This window comes from Thermobia domestica, chromosome 4 (assembly GCF_964235325.1).
Source record: "Thermobia domestica chromosome 4, izTheDome1.hap1.1, whole genome shotgun sequence".
Lineage (NCBI taxonomy): Eukaryota > Metazoa > Arthropoda > Insecta > Zygentoma > Lepismatidae > Thermobia > Thermobia domestica.
Window position 1 is genome coordinate 176,601,539 of NC_137457.1, and position 21,820 is coordinate 176,623,358.

Here is a 21,820-nt window from a genome sequence, read left to right on the forward strand (position 1 = left end):
TACATGTTATCAAGCACAAAAGCAATCAAATTATCAATTTCTTCTAGGTAAATTTTCAAATTTTGATAAGAAAAGGGCGGGCAACTTTGCAAGTTAACCCTAAACAAGAGCCTAAGTAAAGTTGAATTTCCTTATTTCACAGTAAATCATCTCTCGTTCTTGATCTTAATGTTAGTACGACATGAGGGATTAAAACATTTATATTTTAATTCTAGATCGTGTAATTATTAATACCCATTTAATAAAATCCAATTTTTTCATGTAGATTACAAAATCTTAACTAAACTTAATGTGTGTGTGTGTGTGGAGGGGGATAACAGAATTAAGTAGAAGGAAAATACTTAAACATTGAAGAGCAGATGTGATGAATTGCTGATGTTACTATTTGATGAAATATAATATGGTTGGCTCGGGCCCGCTCACTTTTACCGGGCTCCCTTTATATCTTTGGGCTGGCTACGGGCCTGCTCCGTACCATTATTGATCAAAATTTGTTAATTACCACAAGAGCAAAGCGGTGAAATACATTACAAGTAATACAATATATGGCAGTGTGTAAATAACTACTTCATCATATGTGTAGCATTAGCAAGTGTAGTATTTTATGCAATGTACAAGGACCATAATTTAGAAGGACCAGAAAGTATAAGAACCAACTGGCAAGTTGCGGAGGGTTATTGAATAGTTTAAGCATTTCTCACATGCAGAGATCTTTATTGTATCGTATTACAAATTAGAGAGCTCCTAAATGGTTGGTTCCCGCCATTATTTGTATGAGACTTGCACACTTACGTAATATATCATCCTGGGAGAGGATATCTCGAATTGTACGCTACAATTGAGAGCAGCCCGAGTCAACACTGCGTCATAGGGAATGTCATCTCTAGTTATTTATAATATCTGAATGATTGCGACAAAGTTTAAAGTAATCCTTTCAAATGAACTAGAATCCACATCTTTCCTACAGTTGTTCACTCTTTCCCTACGCGTTTCTTGCGCAACCAGGCTGGTGACTAATTGAGTTAAATAAAATTTGTTTTGAATGCTTGTTTTTAAGTTCTAAATTAATACTCTATTAGAGCTAAATATAAATCAAAGTAATAGAAATTAAAGAAGAAAATAATATATATCCCTGTTAAGCTTGTCAAAAGAAAAATAATTTCTTGTGTTATGAACTTTTTTTTCCTTTTGAACCATAGTGGTTACTCCATTAGTTATGAAATAATGTTGACAAGTGTAGCTTTCTTCTCCTAAACACTAGTGAATGCAATGTTACTTGTGCTGCTATATGTTATGAATAGACAATCAAAGACAAACGCTACAAAACTCATTAAAATGCATTAATTACTAAATGATTAACCATTGGATGTTAAAATTTTCTATCATTAGTGCAATGGTAGAGTAGACATTGGTGAGAGTTTAACAGCGAATTCATCCTACTTCGTGACATTAATTTAATTTTTCTTATTTCAATTATTATTGGTAGGCCGATTAATGTACTGAAATATAATGTAAAAAAGGAAGAAACAAGTAATTTATGTCTGATATATGTTTTCTGTAAAATATATATATCTGGTATATATAGTGGACAACAATGGTTCCCTGTATCTATTAGAAGGCACATCTAATTATACTGCAAATAGCTGTAGGAAAGAATGAAATATCTGCCACATATTTATGTGTTTAAAGGCAATAGCTGGCCATTATTACAATTCGTAATTGTGGAACTAATATTACTGTTATTGTTTTTTTTTCTGTTAATTTAATATATGCCATACATTTCAGGTCTTCTTGTCAGGCCACAATAAAAATTCCTTCCGTCTCTAGTATTTCACACCTTTTTCAATGTGACGTTGTGACTTGGAGTTTCTGGAATTGTAGCGCGGAACAACATGACATCCAAATCAGATAGCTAAACATCGTTTAAGTCTTTTTCTTCTATACATGAACATATTTCATACAAATTTTCAACACGTCGACTTTGGTTTGTAGATGTTTTTACAGGCACGAGTTTACTGAAGGCAAATTGATGTAAGGTTTGAGTGAAATTCTTAGGCACTTCAAAGGCAATTTTAATTTATGAAATAATTACGATTTTCACAAAAACATAATTTATTTTGTTTGTGATTGACCGATTTGGTTACAGTTGGATGTTCGCATTCCAATCATCTTACGCTAGGAAATGTAACATACCTTAAGTCTCCACATTCTCATAAACCTTTTCTTAGAAAAATTGAAATTATATGACATTCGGGTGGCCGGCTGGGCATATTTGTATGTAATAATATATTTGTGTTTGCTATGTCAGAAAAATGAACTACAAAATTCCTAAATTACTGGAATTTAGCTGAGTGCTGAAGGTATCAGGATAAAAAGATTTAGCTTTGAATCTTTAACCAGCATACATGTGTGCGTGTATTATAAAAATTGTTACGGATGGAAATAAATTTGAGTCTGCGTAGATTTAGTGTTAATTGAAAATCAATCGTCGCTTTAGAAGTGGTGGTCTGCATAAAACTATAAAACTCTTAACGAGGTTGTGGTGGTCCGTTGGTAAGGATACTGAATGTATATAGAGTAACTACAAGGAAACTTATTTCGAATAATAATATAGATGTAAATTGCGTAGTTGATTTAGAAACACTAATTAATACATGCACGTTACAGGGTATAAGCAAACTATAATAATAATTTGATAAATGGTAATGTTTTAATGTAGTCATAATTAAACTTCTGGCATATTTCGAGTTAATCGCGCTGCACAAAATAATAACTTGCATATTGTAAACTGTTAAAGAAAAACACTTTGGTGCATATGGTACTAGGAGAAACAGTAGATATCCTAATCTAGTAGGCAAAACAGCATACATAGGTTATTAGATGTATCCAAAGAATAACTTCCATGTTTTATATTAAGTGTTAAAAGCAGCATTAACCCTTGTACGTCCTTCGATTTTTGCATACACATAAGTTCCTCTGGTTCAAAATGGACCCATTCATTTTTTTACGTTTCAATTTGTAGTTTACACTACATTTGTACATGCAATAGCGTTCTGACTGGTTTGTGTCAAATATAACAAAAGATGGGTCAAATCTAGACAAGCGCCACTGTTTGCGGGGGATATCCTCGGCCCCCTATATTTTTTAAATACATGATATATTTTCCTGTCGTCCTCAAATATTTAGAAATAATTGTACAATTGTTTTATTATTCACCGAAATTTAACATGCCAGAGATGCCCTTGCATCTAGAACACTAAAACATCACACACATACGCACACCCACACCCACACCCACACCCACCCACCCACACACACACACACACACACACACACATATATATATATATATATATATATATATATATATATACCCTAGTAGCAAAATCGATTGGCCCAACGTTGGGAAAATGGTGGTAATGCGACATACAAACGGTGGCCCAACGTCATGTTTGGCCGCTTTGGCAACCAATTCCCACCCAAACCATTACCCACTTATTCCCCAACCAAAAGAAGGGTGGGCCTTCGTTTACCCAACCAATTCCCAACCATCTCCCAACGTTGGGCCAACTAAACCCCAACAACCTTGAGAATGTTGGGCCTTCATTCACCCAACCAAATCCCACCAGTTTCCCTACGTTACCCCAACTAAACCTCGACATTAAATGGTGGTTCAGCATCCAAACGCTGACGTTTACCCAACCAAATCTAGCATTATTCCCTGACGCTCCCCGACGTGTCCTTGCGACGGATGGGGTAGGGTGGTGATGCATTCGGTTTGGCACCTTTGACTTTTTATATGGTATTCCTGAGATATTCGGATGTTATTTATTTACACAGTTATTATTCATATATAATGACGCAGATATTATCGACCGTATTTGCGTTATTACCATATAAATAATAACTCGTTCCTAAATAAATAACAGATCTGAGTATCAGGAATACCATGTAAAAGTAAAATGTGTCGAACCGAATGCATCTCCACCCTACCTCATCCGCAGCGAAGACACGTTAGGGAACGTCAGGGAATTATGCTACGTTTGATTGCGCACACGACAGCATTGGATGATGAACTACCATTCAACGGAGAGGTTTGACTGAGCTAACTTGGGAAGACTGAAAATATAGATTATTGAATGTGTGAAGCAGTCTGCGATTCGACTCGCTCAGCATGTGTGTTGTGTGTTGGTCTCACGATAACTTTCGAACAATTGAACCGACTCAAATGAAACCTTCAATGATTATTTATTCGTTCAAAGTACATGCCAAGTGCATTGGAGAGGAAAATTGGGCAAGAGGGAGGGGGTAAAGCCCCTAAATGTGCAAAAATGTAGGAAAACACTAAAGATGAATACTTACATGTTGGGTCAGGATGCGACGTCTTCCGATTGTACATTTATACTAGTACTAAACAATAAACTCCCTGGTTCTGGATAATCAATAACCATTAAAACGCTCTGGAAAACCATTAACCATTAAATAACCATCAGTTGATAAGATCTGCTGTCAACAGTCTTTTCTCAATGTTTGCGTCTGATAAAGATGACGTTAGGTTCTTGAAACTGTAACGTATAGTTATTAATATAATTGTTCCGTTCAGAACTACGTTTTAATGGATACTAGTAGTAACCAAGCACATTATTGAAAAATAAAAATCAATAGACAAACAGCCAAATAACAAACACGCATTGTACCCATTAGAGATTGAGGAACTTTTCCTTGCTATTATATACACCAATCCACAATACTACTGCAATAACAAAGTAATTGAAAAGAGAACAGTATTAATTTAATGGAAATGAAATAAATTAAACACTGTTCTTAAGTTTCCACTACATAATTTTTATTATAATTGCAAGTTGCAAAATCATTTGTTTTACATTACAATCTTCTTACATGTAAAAAAGTACAATAACAAATAAAAATAGTAAATATTTTTGAAGTTGCAAACAAAATTTTGGTAACTGTTCATTGTAAACAACAATAAGATATGCATATTAAATCTGGATCCATGTTGAAATCCCAGCATTATTTCACATATGTGTACGAGCATATGAAAGGGGACCGGCCGGTGGTTAATGATTAAGAAGTAAATCTGTGCATGAAAATGGCATATTTTGAAGCACTATACAGTAAACAGTTTTACATAATGGAAATTCTTATTTTGTTAATATTACAATTATACTCAGAAAGCGTAGATCTGTTATTACTTCTACTACATATGAAGAAATTTTACAGCACCATCGCCTCATATACGTATAAAATAAACTTTTTTGAATGCGATTATATATATATATATATATATATATATATATATATATATATATATATATATATATATATATATATATATATATATATATATATACATATATATATAAGTCTGAGTGTCTACTTTCTAAATGCATGCACCCATACATATGTTGTAACATTTCAAGAAAAACGTTGAAAGTGTAACCGGCTACTAAACCTATATATTTCGTAATTTCTTAACTTACACAACTTAATATTCTGATCAGATAAAACAAGTAAATGCCTTTTTACCTTATAAATCCAAGAAAGCAAATAAATAAAAAAAACACTACATCATAGGAAAAGACAAGTAGACCTAACAGTGCGAAAGAAAATTGAAAGAGTCATTAAACGTACGATTCGATTTTATAAGACACAGGATGATGATTTGGATAAAACATACCTACTGTTTCCCTTCCCCCCGTAACGTACAGCTTAAAGTTCAATAAACGTTGCTTTCTTTCTAAAATTAAGAGACCCCGTCACGGCGAAATCAAAATATCGCTGATTTTTCAGTAATTATGATATCTTCAAACACATAAAAGTAATCGAAAAGTGGAACAAGAGCTCGCTAGACAATATTATTTTACATGAGATACCGTTATCACGACTCACTTATCTGCTTTCGATTTCCAGCCATTTAGAGAATCGGCACTTATTTTTGCGTTTACAAATGGCTGCAAACGCAAAGCTACTAGGTGATTCGTGATAATGGTATATCATGCAAAATAATATTGTCTAGGGCGCTCTTGTTCCACATTTCGATTCTTTTATCTATTTGAAGATATCACATAATTACTGTAAAATTAGCGGTATTTTAATTTCGCTGTGACTAGCCCTCTTAAAAGTATACTTCATCACAAAGTCAACACTCGAAAAGTAAGGACTATAGAAAATAAAAATATCTCAATAAAGAAATTAGGGCGACTTCCGATTTTTACACCAAGCCTCCGCAAGTGCAGACATTATAATTTTGAAGTAGAAAATGTGTGATTGGACCAACAATCGAACCTGAGCCCTAGGCTCATCATGCTTATGTGCTAACTCACTGCGTCACCCAGTCGATCTAACTCCCAACCACACAATTTCAACTATTGAGGACGGTGTTGTCTTTCTTTCAAACCACATGGAGTGTACTACAACTTTGTTGAGTTTGGACTGCCCCAGTGTCTGCTGGGAAGTCCAATGACAACAGAAAGTTCTGGTATTCTGACTCTCCATATAGTCTGAAAAAAAAAGAACACCGTACTCAAAAGTGTAATTGTGTGACTGGAAAATGGATCGACTGGGTGGCGAAGTTGGTTAGCACACAGGCGCGATAAACCTAAGGACCTGGATCTGATCTAGAGTCCTGTCACACACTTTTCACTTTTTAAAATTAATAATAATGTCTACTTGAAAAACTTAATTCGGCAAGCGGTAATGTAAACAACTCAAAAAGACTGTACTCACCGCAGTATGTGAAGAACACACAAATAAAATTTTCGAAGTACCCGCTACTTTATCCTCAGTTTGCTTACATTCGTAAAACGGGTTAAAAGAATCAGTTAAAGTCCTTTCTGACATGTTGAGGATGAAGTAACAAATAATTCAGAACATTATTTGTGGATTCTTCACATACAGCGGTGAGTACAAGCTTATTTGTTTACATTAAAAATATCTTAGTTTTCCAGGCCGAAATATGAAGCCTAAATTTCCCATATTAATTATCTGATTTCAAGTTGACACCCTGCGATCTGTTATTAATGAAATAAACACATGTTAGCATATGGAATAGACACGTAAGAAAATTGGTCATCAAAATATGGTAAAAGCACACATTTCTTCTTTAGATCTGAAGAAATATATCTCTTGTTTTCAGATATATTGCGAACTATATATATATCTAATGCTTTACTTTCGAAAGGTACATTGTACAAATTGGTTTTGCTTTGAAAAACTGCACACTGCAATTCGTATTCATTACAAGGGAGCTTTTTTATTTGACGGACAAGTATGACGTCACCTGATTGGCTGAGAAAGCAACCATCACATTCATTTGCCCCAATCAAGAAGGAACAATTCAACATTTTGGACATATAAATGACACCTTTACACCTATCCAATTGAACTTTGACCTTTTCTTTCTTGCAAACATCAGTGTAGTCTATTTCTTCAACTCTCTTTGCCACCTGCTGTATACAGTTGTTGGTGCTTCGAACCATTCTTTTAATTATTCTCATATGGTTTTCGAAAGGAAATGCCGAGAAGTTATCTAAGTTACCATAGTTAACAACATCCTTCTCTAGATGTAACAAATTGTGAAAGTTATATGTAAGTAACTCTTTGAAATACAGGTCTGTGATATGCTGCACGAAGCTGTGCAGAAGGTCATTTGCGTATGTTCTCCACGTTGCATTTTTCCACAAATCACTTACTAATATATAAATGGTTGCGTGCAATACTAAGAAATGTTTGTATAGTTGCTGAGGTAGAATTTTATACAAAACTACCGGCCCGAAATAAAGAAGGAAAGCACGATATTCAGTGGCTTTCCAGTATTTATACATTTTAAGCGCTCTTGGTTTACGGGCAAACTCAACAGGTACGCAATTTTTTGAAATAACTTCAAGTCTTTCAGAAACAATCACTATACTACGCCAACCAAGCTTGCATCTTGCAGGTCCCTTATCGACCCACGTTTGTACAAGGCGCTTTACCACACCTAAGCAAACTAAGTGCATATAATCTAAGGGCACTTGACTTACAAGACCTAGTTGCAAACCTGTTAACACAGTTTCGGAACGTTGATGCTCTTCGTATTTTAATTGTTTGAACGAAATGTCATCCTTTAAATTGGCATTTTTCTCATACAACCATATAGTTCTACTAAAATATACCCCTTCCTGAGTACACTTTTCACAGCCATAAATAGAATTATGTGAAGCAATACACTTCAAGAAAGCTCTTGCTGGAGCGTCAGCTATAACTGCACTGACACGGAATATATACTGTTTTTCCATATACACTACGCCACGTGATTCAAGTCCTTTACATTCTTTTACAAACGGTTCAAAGAACTCATTGCAGTTTGATGGTTTAGATTCACCATAGTAAATCGCGATTAAGAATGGTGTTTTATCTACTGCCTGATCCACAATTCCCATTAAAGGCCAAAAACATTTGGTTGAATTCGAATGTAAAGGTAAACCATCCACATTAATTGTAATAGTTACCAAACATGTTCCCTCATTTTCTACCAACAACTTGGAATTTACAAATGGATAAACACATGGAACCAAACCTGATGATATTTTCTTCACAATATTATGTTCTACGCCAAAGTATTTAAATAGACTCCCTGCACGTGTATCTACATTGGAGCAAGACGGTGTATGTAATAGAGTTCGTGCGTCTAAAGGAAGTTGAGGGAAATATTTGTTTAAAATATGTAACAGATCGGTAGTGGCTGTATTAGTTATGTTATGTTCCTTCGCGGACTGCACCAACTTCACTTCCAAAGAATCAGGAACTTCACCATGTGAACTATCACTCCACATTCCAAAATCACTAGAATTATCATATTCACTGGATACCTCTGAAATGTCGAGGTCACTAACACGTGGAACTTGATCATCATTTCTGCACAAAGTTTCATTCGCATTGTTATCTGAATCTAGTTTATTAGTTTTCTTTATTTCTTGTCCTATTACTTCTGCAGAGAGAAATGTGTATTCATTAACAATTTCTTCATACTCCTTTTGAATCTTGCGGCGCTTAGATCTCGCAGAATCTCCAAAGTTTTCTTTTTCCACTGTTTCCTCCATTTTTCAACTATTTACCTGTCCTTTTAAAATCTAAGAATTGGGTGTAGGTTCAGTAGCTGGCCTATCATCTCAACCAGAACTGCAAATATAAGTTAAGTAGCTTATTAGTACAAACAATCCCCTCCAATGCAACGTAATATATATTTCATATGTACAAAGTGAAAACAGCCGAACTTAATTTATAAAATATAATTTAAATACATTTGCAGTTCGCGATTTTCTAAAGTAAATAAATAAAGGTCCATTCTACCACTGGTTTAGCATTTGCAAATTCTGTGCTTCGCGAATGTCAATACTGGGTAGAAATTTTCATGTACACCTCAGATGAATACTGGAATAAAACTTTCAAAACAGACCCTACCAGAGCCCTTTGTCCTTCCGACTTGTGCCATATACACTTAACACCTTAAAACCTATCGAAATAAATAATGAAGTGTAAAAAATATTTTTAAAACTTCATTTGGCAGTTCTTTTATTTCAATCTTTTTTAAATAACATTTTTCTCTTGTAATAAGTGTTGCGAACCAGGGTTGGCAAAAAACGTTTTCTTACAAAAAATAAAAAGTCAACCTGTTTCTGTGATTGATTAAAAAAATACGTATGGACAGAAATAAATTAACTTGGCCTTCACGTATTTCCAGCAATGGGGTTATAAAGGACAAGATCTACAACTCCTATACGAAGTATATTCGGAAATCGAAATAGTACTTTGCGTATAGAGTTGTGCGGTTCTATTAGTGTATTTTTTAGACCAGGAAATTCCCGTCATAATCATGCCTGCATTATTATTTATCAACAATATTAACAAGTATGTAACGTCATTTTAGTGACATTGTATTATAATCAATACGCTAGAAATGACGTTTATAAAAGTAATGAATGGTTGAATTTTAAAATAAGAATATTACTCAACACAGGGTTCTTACAAAATTACTTTTATCATTTTCCCTGATTTCCAGGTGCAAGATCACCCATTTTCCCTGACCCGCGACATTTAATAACATAATGGTGTATTGATGATCAATGCCCGTAAAAGCTATATAAAGACTTGGGGCAGTGATTCTCAACCTGTGTGCTGCCAAAGATCAGCAACTTTCCGTTTGTAACACTATACAGTAGACACAGAGCCATACAAAATGCTAATAATTGTAGACCAGTGTAAGTTATCCAAGGAATTGCCATTTGAGATAGTGAAGAGACTTTATAAGACATTTTCAAATAATATTATACACTAACGTTAAATTTCTTTATATAAAACACTAAAAGATTAACCATCCTTCTCCACAACGAGCAGCTGTAACTTAAGAATTCTTAAAAAAATGGCAACAAATTGATTCTATAAATTACGAAAAAAATAAGCGCTCCTAAAAGTTTAGTAAACAAACCAGAAAAAAAAGAGATACTTTAATGGAATTTCTCAATATTTCTTTGAATTCAATAAAATGAAAAATAAAACAATGAGAAACTTTTCAAAATAATGTGTAAATGTATATGCAACTGTGAGAATGCAAATTGTGAATTTTCCACCCTCAAACGCAAAAATATTTGAAAGTTTAACATAACGAAAGTTATGACGAGCGAACACTACAGCTGCCCATACCAATTCCTACCGATTTTTTTTTCAGTTATTGCAATAGATCCTACTTGGTATCACAACAAAACAAATTTATTGTTATACATATTATACAACATATTAAAAGATAACGAGAATTTTAGGAATGACCCTCGCCCCCCAAAAAAAATTTCATCACAAGATTGCGATCTTGGCCGATAATTAGTTTTTGGATCAGGAGCTACAAAATTTTTTAACGGCACCTAAATCAAATTTTCGTATTTTTTTACGGAATAAGCTCATACAGAGTTAAGGGATAATTTTCTCTTTCTTTTCCCGTTTCTTCCAAAGCCGAATTGTCTTCTTCTCGCACATTTCACAGAAGTTAAGAGTTCTGAAGTTCCACGTGCGTAGGCCAATCTACTAGTTGTCGTTGGGCTAATGAAGAAGCCACTTACAAGTTGTCTACCAATAAACTTTTCTTAATAGAAATACCAGACTCTACACTTGAATTGCTATGTGAAATAATCAATGTCATTTTCACAAGACTCCACAAGTGTTAGAATTCACTTTTCCCACTTAGAACTGATTTATAAAATTCATCAAGATTTGAATTAAAATCAGACGCTTTTAGACGGTTGAAAAAAAAAGATTCGAACACTTTCTGAACTACCTGTTTTAACATCATCGAGACGAAACGACTGATGGAGTATTACCAAGCACTTCGTCATCCTTATCCGGGCAATTTTAGGTTTATACAAGAATACCTCAGGATCAAAGCATGAAATAGCACGAGTAAGAGGATATTTTTCGAGAATTTCTTTCAGTAGTGCCTATCCAAAATTTTCGACAATCAGTGAAGAAACTGCACTTGTTTACTTCCTTGACATCTTTAAGCTTCCCAATGCAATTTGTTTCTGCCCGAATCCTATATCTACATTCTTTGGAGCTTTCAAGTTACTTTTAACTTCTAGAGCTTGCCCTCAATCTTCTTCATTAGGCATTGGTATTTAAATGTCATCATATATTCTTTTAAAAAAGTTCACAGTCTATTACAGTGTGAAAAAGCATTGAACAGCAACAAATTACCTTCATTTACTTAACATTACTTCTACATTATTATGATCCCAACAAAATATACAATCATGATTTGAAAAAATTAGGTAATTAAAAAGAACTTGGACAGATGTGATTTATTTTCACAATTGGAGTTCTTTTCCTTTTAGCGGCAAAAAATGTTCCAATCTGCTTTATCTTCAAGCAAGACTGATAAATTACTTCGTGTGTCTATAAAATCTACAAATGTCTTAGAAACATAAAAAATGTTAAAAACTACGTTTGAAAGTAACATTTTTTGGCGTCATATTTACCCTGTATAATTTATGACAATTTAGGTCACATCTCCTAAATTAAAACATTTTATGTCAAAAGGAATTTAGTACATCACATTCTTAGGAATAATAACAAATATTTAGGCATCAATAGGGCGTGATATGGCTGAGAAAAAAGTCATCTCCTAATTGGTAGTATACCTTCTTCCTAACTCCTCCCTCGGGATTTCGAAAATGTAAAAATATCTTCCTCAAGTGGTTTCCCTGAGAAAATACTGATGTTTTGTGTGAAAGCACCACAATTTTAAGAAAGTACATCAAATAAAAACATCACAATTTGTACCTTATGCTGCGGAAAAGTGCCGTTTCACAAAAACACGTGTCAAAAGACAGACCAGGTCTATGAACTATGAAGAAAACAATTTTATTCCGATTACTAACACTAAAATGCGAAAGTTTATATTATCCTTTTCTTTGAAGTTTCATCATTTCAGAAAGTTCAGAAAATCATATAATGTAAAAAACAGAAAATTCTGGGTTTTAAAACTGGTATTTTTATGTTTTCATTGGGGAAGGGGAGGGGAGTTGTCTCGCTGGTGGAACCTTGAGTAGAATTAACGGAGATTAATTGATATATGTGGAAAAATCGTCACCAAATTCATACAATTTGTGGCACTTCGGCTTTTAATTTATTTTTTTACTTTATTTTATTTTAGTTGCTGTTTTTGTTTAAACCAACTGAAAAAAGAAAAATGGTTTAAACCGTGGCTCAGGATGAAAACTTTTAATGAACACTCAATCTTTAATAAATCCTGAATCCGTAGCAATGTTTCTTAAGAATTAAAGTTACACTAACGTAACTTTACACTTTTTTTCCACAAAAGATTATGATAACTGGCAAAGACGTATTTTACAAAATCAAACAGCTACGATTAGCTTACGGCACAAAAGACACACAAAATACATAAATTTCGCCTAAAGTTATGCAAAATACACGAATTTCGGGGATAGTGGGTCGGATCTTCTGGAAACAAACAGACGCGCATAAAAACGAATTTTTGTTTGATCAGCGTTCTGTAATTTCTATTGCAGCATTTCTAGGGTTAAAATTAGACACGGAAAACAAAAAAGCAAAAAGGTGAAAGTAACGTCCTTTCTGAGTTCTGCACGTGAGAAAATAATCAAGACTGAAGTTTGAAGCGCATTCTATAGTGCAAAGGATAATATAGTGTTCGAATATTTTCAGACAATATTGTCAGGCCTTCCTACAAAGGAATTTTCGATTCATTTATCTATTGTGAAGACATTACAGAAAAACGGTGAAATTAGCGGCAGGTTAATGTTAAACGCACTAAAATTATGACTTAAATAATATTAACTTAAATCTATCCATCTTAAATACAATTATTTTACATCGAAATAACTTACCGAAAAAATGCTTCTTTTTCTGTCTTTTTTAAAAATGTATTAGTTGTTTCTTAAGATTCCCCACTCGCAGAGGATGGTCGTCTTCGTTCCCGCCCACCGTCTCTGTCGATGGAGTATTTAAACCAATTCCTTACGTGCATTTCTATTTCATCATAGGTTGCTGATGGTATTACCCGCCGAACGCCATCTGGAATGATTACAAAGTTTCAATGTAATTAACATGTATAACGCAATGTATAGAACACTTATGAATTAAAAAGTACAATCGTTCACTGTTAAATTACTCGGAATATTCTGAAGAGAATTTAATTTTAATATTTTGTAGCCAAGTGAACATTACGGTCGAAGGTCGTCACACCTGAGATCTGACGTCCCTTGCCATTCAGATGCAATATCACTTGCCTCTGTGGGACTTAGAAAACCCGCAGAAAAACTCAGTCAGGATGATTACCGACATTGGTATCCTCACCTTCGACGTAGGAAGTAAAAGTTTTACTGCCATTCTCCTATAAACAGTACTAAATGGTCGCAAACACAAATGACGTGTTAATGTTCCGATCCTTGTTACCAGATCCGATTTCGGTCCATACGCTTGCAATCCCTCGGATATTTCCTATACCAACTAGCCTGTATTCATTGTACCATCTCGACGTTTGCTCCATGGTTGTGGAGGATATTAACGATGTAAGATTTTTCCAGTCCCTACAAACATCAATCAACACTACAGTCACTGACATAAACACATTCTCTCTTGCTATTTATGGATGGAAGATTTCATCCATGAATAACGTAAGACATAATGTTTTTGTCTGTTTGGTGGGAGTTTCGCGTCCCTTTTCAGCAGCGAGGCTATATAGAGACAGAACCTAAACTTTAAGGTGGGATCTGAACCACTACTCGAGTTGCTATCCGAGGCATTAGGTTCCCAGGTGAATTTGAACCTGCGACCGCGCACACTGAAGGCGAGCGCTGTAACCGTAACGACGGCTACGGGGGAACCCGAGAGAGAGAGAGAGAGAGAGAGAGAGAGAGAGAGTTTTATATCACTGAGTTAGTGTTAGTTGATTTTTAGAAGGACTGCTAAAAAAATCTTACTTCAATAAATTCCTCCTCAATATTTTAATTTTGTAAGGTTCTCTTCAATCAATAAACAAATAAATGTGATTTAATGGTTAGTCTGCAGTTTCATTCGAATCCAAAAAAAGTAAAAAATTCTTCATCTATGCATAACAAAATGATACAGTGTTCTATGTCAGTGAGTGCAGTATTAGTTGTTTACAGAGTTTGGAAAAAATCTTACTTCAATAATGATCTTCCCAACCATGGACTAAATGTCGAGATGGTACCGTGAATCCAAGTAAACTGTTGCTATACGGAACATCCGAGTAATTTAAAATTAATGGACCAAAATTGGATCTGAGAAACCTGTAATTTATTTTCGAGATAAAATTGGCTATTCCCTGTAAAGTACAAAGCGAATTAAATGAAAATGAGATCTTTCAGTTTTACGTCCCACGGATATGATGGTTAGGCAAAAATGATGATGATGAGAAATGAATAAAATGGTGGAATGAAAAAGTGGGAGAAAACGGGATAATCCCGAGAAACCCACGAGTTCGGTGTTTGTCCACCACAAAGTTCACACAGCGCGAGCTGGGATCGAACCAGTATAGCGAATTAAAATACTGTGTAGTCGAATGATGGGGACTAATGTTGAACTTCGCTCTATGCTTAAAAGTTCCCTTTGAAGCATTTTGGCTGAAAAAAATTGATATAGAAGTGTAATAAATGTGATGGGCTTTCACACTAACGAGCGTTATTCAGAATTCTTTTTCTGACATGCAACGAATAACTTGAATACAGAACATTTATCTTTAGAACAGACTTGAAAAGAAAGAAAGTGAAGAGAGAAGATATAGTCGAAGTAGTAATGCAACTTACTGCCAATAATCTATTGCAGCATGGAGAACAAGGATGATGCCGATAAGGTAATGAGTCTGTTAAACAAATCTACTATACTTATTAAAACACTCACATTTGGTAATCTCACTTCTATTTGGAAGCAACAGTTCACGATATGTAAATTTTGGACATGGTTTAAAACTTATTTCAAATTTTTTGACATTTAAATAAAATTAAATAAATAAACAAATAAAAATAAAAAAAAATAAAAATAAAATTCAAAATTCACTGTATTGGGGGAAGGAAAAATTCTTATAAAGCTAAATATTAATAGTAATAACAGTAAAATTAACTATTTTTTTTTCAAATTGTTAATTGTAAAAATTCTACATATATGCAGGCCGAGGCAAAAGTCTGGACATGTTATATTTTCAACATTGCTGGAGAAATCGGGCAATACCTTACGATGGAGTAATAATAACATGAGGACCGAACGCCTTATGACCATCATGTTGAAGTTAGTCACCGTGCGTTTTGTCGACAATTGTAATAAACGGTTATATAATAATTAACTTGGGACCAGTTGGTCCTAATATGGCGTAGAAGACAAATTTTATGTCACCTGGCAGCAAATTTGATTCATTAAGTTTTACTATAAAAGCTAGAAAGCAGCTGTGTAAGGTTGCGTTATTTTGCATGCAATCCAGCTAGGCACTCTCTTTGCATGACCGCACAGAAACTGTCTTGGTAAGTACTAGTAGCAACAACTGAGTGATAAGCCAGATAAATGAAAGAGCATTCATTTGGTCCTTGTCCAAGATACCGACAGGTCAAATATTAGAAAATCTAAGCAGTGACAAAAGCCAACGAGGAAACTATAACGAAATTTAGGCCGTCATTTCGAAGTGGTGTATCTTGATTTTTCCCAAGTTTACAGGAGAGCGATTTAAAGTTCTACTTGAAATTTGAGTTTTAAATCTTTATATCGCCGGAACTATAATGAAGTGAGATACTGCATTTTAACAGTTGATAGAACACGTGGAAGTCATAATAGAAAAACGCACTTTTTTTTTCAAGTTACGCCCCTTTGCGTTTTCACCCCTGAATTTGTAAAGCGTACAAGTTGTGTTTCGCGCATATTATCGGAGGAAACGAGCATCAATGAATAGTAAGTAAATCCTACAGGTCTGTTATTTACGAATGGAACCTACACAAGATTCAGTCACAACAATAACGCACATATGAACCTCAGATCGCGGGAGGAAGGAGGGGAAGGTGGCATTTTGCTCAATGTACTTGACAGGAGTGGTGACTGTCCAAAATTTGCCCTCAAACAAAGTGCATATTAGACAGGAGTTTCCAATCAAAGCATACCTTTTAGTATTTGCATTATTCTCAGGGTTCTTAGTGCTTCTTTACCCTTTCTACCGGTCCAGTTGAATTTCTTTGCTGCGTCGTTACTGAATACTTTTTCTAACATTCGTCTCACTAACTTCTCAACACTTTTACCACCCAAGGTACTCAAAGCTATTTGCTGTAAGCAAATATAATAAAGGAGTTATAATTATACATATTACCAATACACTAGTTGTTACTAACGAATAGCAGGACACAATGAACTAAAAATATCAATTTTTTCCTTGCCTAGCATAGAAACGAAGAAAACTAGAAGTAATAGATGAAAGGTTTCCTGCTCGTTTGGCAAAATCAAATTTCCTGACTTTTACAGGTTCTTAAATACCACTACTTAGAGATGTTTAGATAGCATATATTTATACCAGTGCACAGAGCAGTACAATTTGCACACGAAAGAACGGAAACATAACATTTTTAATATGAAACATCCCGTAACAACTAGCCGGATAAGGCAAACAGTAAAATATGCTATTATTTCCAAACATGAAAATAATGACGAACAGAATTTTAAAAGCATAATGAAGCATAAAGAACCTTAAAATGTGTAGCAAATATACAATGAAAAACTTATTTCTCTTTAATCATTTCGCCAACACTGAATAAATAATTATTTTCTTATGATACAAAATCAAAGGAAGCAAGGATGCTACTTCAGGGATATTTCCATTGCATTGTGTATAACGTTTTGTTTATAATCTAGATACAACACACACGTTACATAACAGCTTAAGATGCGGGAAAATGTTTAAGCCCTGACCATTTTCTATAGGCATAGTCTTAAAATTCTCCTGGTGGGAAAATCCTGAAAGTCCCTGTTAGGATGGCGGAGCCGAACTTGTGCCCAAAATACAACGAACGCAAATCCAAGTCTCTATAAAATAAGATATGCCCTATAGGCTTCATTAGGTTATGTATACTGGACCGAAGTTATTCATAATTGCTTCCGCGGTTGTGAATATTCATATTACAACAACTGAGACATTCATAGAAACAGATGCCGAATGTTTCTACCACACACGCCTCAACATGACACGTTAAGGTCGTTGACTGCTCTGTAGCGGCTTAATATATGAACAATTTATGAGGCATGTTATATAGATTCATACTAGAAGAGACGCCAATTGCTGGTATGAAAAAGTTTATTTCTATCATAGTTGCTGCATTATCAATGTTCGAAATTACAAAGGAAATTATGACCCACTTTGTTTATTCAGTTTCAAGTTGCCACGTGTCATTGAACAAATGTAAGATACCTAATGGGAAGTATCACCCCGTATAATATAAAAATACGGAAATTACTGTCTAAAATACTACAGTGAGCTCAAAACCTACCAAACTTGTAGCATTATTTTCATTGTGTGCCCATTCTTCCAGTGATTTAACCAATGATACAGTTTCACAGGGTAGAGTCAGACCGTCGGGTAATACCAGTGGTTGCGAAATTCCCGGTGAACGTAAATTTCCGTGGATGTATTCCAGTATGCGTGACTGGGTTTCTTCTATACGTTCCAGACGTCCCTTAATGTTCGCCAAATGCTTAGCAATAACCGTGAAACCTGCGGGAAAAATGAAGTATAACCTGTATTGCATATATAATAACTTTTAAGAAATAGAAAGAAAAAAAAAGAACTATAGAAGGAAAATAACTTTAAACAATTTTTTTTTGCAACATTACGATTTCGAATGCTCATAATTTCGGCATTTTTTGTTTAAGAATGTTAACCCTTGTGTACTATCAAGAACACTTTTACACAGGAATTACATGGGGTCTTCTAGAATCCCACCTAAATTATGTTCTTTACGCAGAACCATCAAAGAGACAACTTAGATATTTAGTATGCATCTTTAGCATACACTCGAGATAGTCTGCAAGAAAAGATGAATTGTAACCTCACTTTTTTAAAGCTGTAACATGAGAAACAAATCTAGGGTTCCAAAAGACCCCATGGTAGTACACAAGAGTTAAAAATAGTACTATTAATAATTTCTGAACTTTGTTTTCAGAATTTTATTCATTTATTAATAAATATTTGCACCAGTTCAGTTTCATAGAAAGTATAAAACCAACCAACCATTTCTGCTTTCAAAGATATAGTTGCTAATGGGTGAAGGAGTTTACTTCTGCCAGCCTCAAATGCATTCATTGCAACATATTTTTGAATGTACAATTCTAGGATATACTCATTTATATGCCTGCTTTCAAAACCCGATATTATGATACTGATCTTACAGTTTGGGTATTCTAATTTCTCCTCTCAGCCGTTCAGTCCAGCTCATCTACTGACCGCAAACATGCTCTGCACCACGCGGGAGTCTGGTGCAGGGTGGAAAATACTAACTTTTTCTTTTAAACAGTGTTATCTTTAATTTAATAATTTCTTTCGCTTTGGATAATACATCTTGAGACCTGAGAAAAACATTGGGAATTAGAGTAAAATGTTAATTAGCTATGAATTTTCATAGCAAATTTCCTAATTGGGATTAAATTTCGAATTGATTCCCAATCTTTAACTGATTGCAATCCCAAACACTTTTTCATACTTTTCATGCTTTGAGGAAAAAGTACAACAACATTCAACAAAATGATACACTGTATTCACGAAAGTTATTGAAATCTGGCAGGAACATATATATATATATATATATATATATATATATATATATATATATATATATATATATATATTATATATATATATATATATGTGTGTGTGTGTGTGTGTGTGTGTGTGTGTGTGTGCGTAAAATCGGCCGGTTCAGAACTAGTTTACGGAATGAGATGCATAAATTTCGACTCAAGTTATGTAAAATGCACAGGGTTTTCAACCTTGCGTGCAGATGGGGGGGGGAAGAACACCCGAAATAAGTCCCTGAAGTCTGAACGCCAAAAATTTACATTTTAAAAGAAGGAAATACATACCGACCGTGTTGATTTTCGATTGTTCTGGGCTTAATGAAGATGTTTCTTCAGCGCTGAAGGTCGCCTCATCCTCGCTTCCAATGGCACTTGAAGACTTTCCTGCATTTCTCCCAATTGCATTTTGGTTACTTTCTGAAGGTGACGAAACTGAATGGGCCTCTGATTCCCTGAACAATTCTCTAGAGTTCATACGTGGATAAATTATTTTCTGGGTTCGTTGACTATCATCTTCTTCACTTGTGTCATCACTTTCCACATATTGTGCATTACGACTAGTTTTCCTCTTTCTTTTAACTTCCTCTGCATCACTTAACAAATCCGAAGTATACTGAGCATCCCTTTCTTTTCTTCGTGCAATCAATAGGTCACCTGAAGAGATACATTACATGGATAAAGGACGTGGAAATTTCGTTAATAAGATCTTCCACTAAGTCTATTACAATAGATAGAACTTCTGATGCAAAGCTAACGTGAATGAAGTGCAGCTTCCGACATAAAATAAAATTAAAAATTAGTAAAAAAAAAGTCTTTTCCTAATTAGTTAATTTGGAAGTGTTTACTTAGGAGCGTAACATAATGTAATAGTAGCTGTCAGGCTGGAACGATATGTTTAATTTCTAATGAGAAAGAAAACCAAGTATATTTAATGTAAGTGAATAAAGCTAATAATTTTCAAGAGATTCATTGCGTTGATTTTGAGTTTAACGTCCCGTTCAGCAGCGAGGCTATGAGACGTGGACCAACTTGTTAACGTGGAATCCGAAACGCATGAGCTCCAGCCGGGAATCGAACCCATTGCGTGATTATTTCAAACGGGACATTTCCTTTTCGCAATATAGGATATGAATTGTAGGGTCATTAATTCGACCGTTTTAAAACGGCACAGACAGCTAATGTTTCTTAAAGAAAAAAAGTCAGTATCCTAACATGTCCGGACGGAGGGGAATATCTTTGTATTTACTGCACTGCATACCAAATAATAATAGCAGTAGGTAAAATAATAATGCCATTTTTCAAGGTGGTATTTATATTCCGCTATCCGGCTGACGTTTGGGTTCCGCCGTTTGGGCACCGGACGTTTGGACGCGAAGCCATTTGGGCAACAGACGTTTGGACGCGAGTTAAATTAAAAAGTCATTATGTTAGGCGCTGAATACTAAGTTCGAATCAAGTCATCACAAGATGTTTACTGTCGTGGAAGTCCTTGAATTATGCTTGATTTTGTTTTACATACTAGAATTACTGGAATTTCAAAATTCTAAAAACTTAATTAACAATTAGATTTCGTAAATTTAAGTTTCAACCAAGTTAAGTGTACTTTTTATTTGATAAATTTTCAAGCCAAAGGTAAGTAGACCAGACTAGATATGATTGACTGCATTACATACGTAGTGAGACTATTTCATTATTAAAAAAAAAAAAAAAAAAAAACTTTAAACCTACTTCTGCAGTTATGCAATATGTGAATGTCAAAAACACATCTTTAGTGGCTAAATGATCAATATATGTACACTTAACTATTATTTTTCACTTTGAAATCGTTCTTTTTTTTCCTTTCGCCACTTTCGCCAGTTTAAATGCTTACAATGAGACGAAAAAAGTATGTTAAGTTTTGACTTTTATATTGGAATGTTTATATATATATAAAGTGATATTATATATATATCACTTTATATATATATATCACTTTATATATATATATAAAGTGATACCAGTAATACAGCACACTGCAGTTCCTAAACTCAATGTCTTAGACACTCTGTATTAACATCTCTCCCTCAACATTATTAGGATTTAGAAGTTTTAGATTTCTGGGCTCTAGGCATCTAAGGCCATTTAGCCCGTGACGTTTGAGGGATGACGTCCCTCAGCGAGCACACTATCTGGGGAAAGTGAAGGAAAGAAGCGGCCTGGAATATATAAATTAGGGTAGTACCCCGGCATTTGCTGGTGTGAATGAGGAAAACCCAGGAAAACCTCATTCAGACTGGCTGGCCTGAAAGAGCTTGTTACACTTTCTCGATCGAGTGCCCCCACCGGAAATCGAACCCGAGACCGCTCGCACCGAAGGTGAGCGCGTTAGCGACTACGCTACGCGGGGCCACTTTCCTCGACTCGAGTGCGCGGAAATCTTTTATTGGTAGTTCTTTATTGGACTTGGAGAGAAGAG

The 21,820-nt window shown here is 34.7% G+C and overlaps 2 protein-coding genes across 4 annotated transcripts in view; one reads left to right on the forward strand and one right to left on the reverse strand.

Annotated features, from left to right (window-relative positions):
• LOC145683405 (uncharacterized) overlaps positions 1-21,820 on the forward strand; it is an 868,942-nt gene that overhangs the window by 418,289 nt on the left and 428,833 nt on the right. The window lies entirely within an intron of this gene.
• LOC145683592 (uncharacterized) lies at positions 13,463-20,109 on the reverse strand. Its single transcript, XM_081754933.1, has 4 exons — positions 19,651-20,109; positions 18,063-18,286; positions 16,689-16,848; positions 13,463-13,599 (listed from the first exon to the last, which is right to left on the reverse strand). Exons 1-4 carry the CDS (start codon positions 19,838-19,840, stop codon positions 13,463-13,465), a joined length of 711 nt encoding a protein of 236 aa, XP_081611059.1. The 5' UTR covers positions 19,841-20,109.

What these genes read in the sequence shown, in the direction of transcription:
- LOC145683592 (XM_081754933.1), bottom strand. Translation starts at nt 19,840, where the DNA reads ATGAACTCTAGAGAATTGTTCAGGGAATCAGAGGCCCATTCAGTTTCG. An exon ending in ATCGAAAATCAACACGGTCG is followed by an intron (nt 18,287 to 19,650) that starts GTATGTATTTCC and finishes TTTTTCCCGCAG; the next exon opens with GTTTCACGGTTATTGCTAAG. An exon ending in AAAATAATGCTACAAGTTTG is followed by an intron (nt 16,849 to 18,062) that starts GTAGGTTTTGAG and finishes ATTTGCTTACAG; the next exon opens with CAAATAGCTTTGAGTACCTT.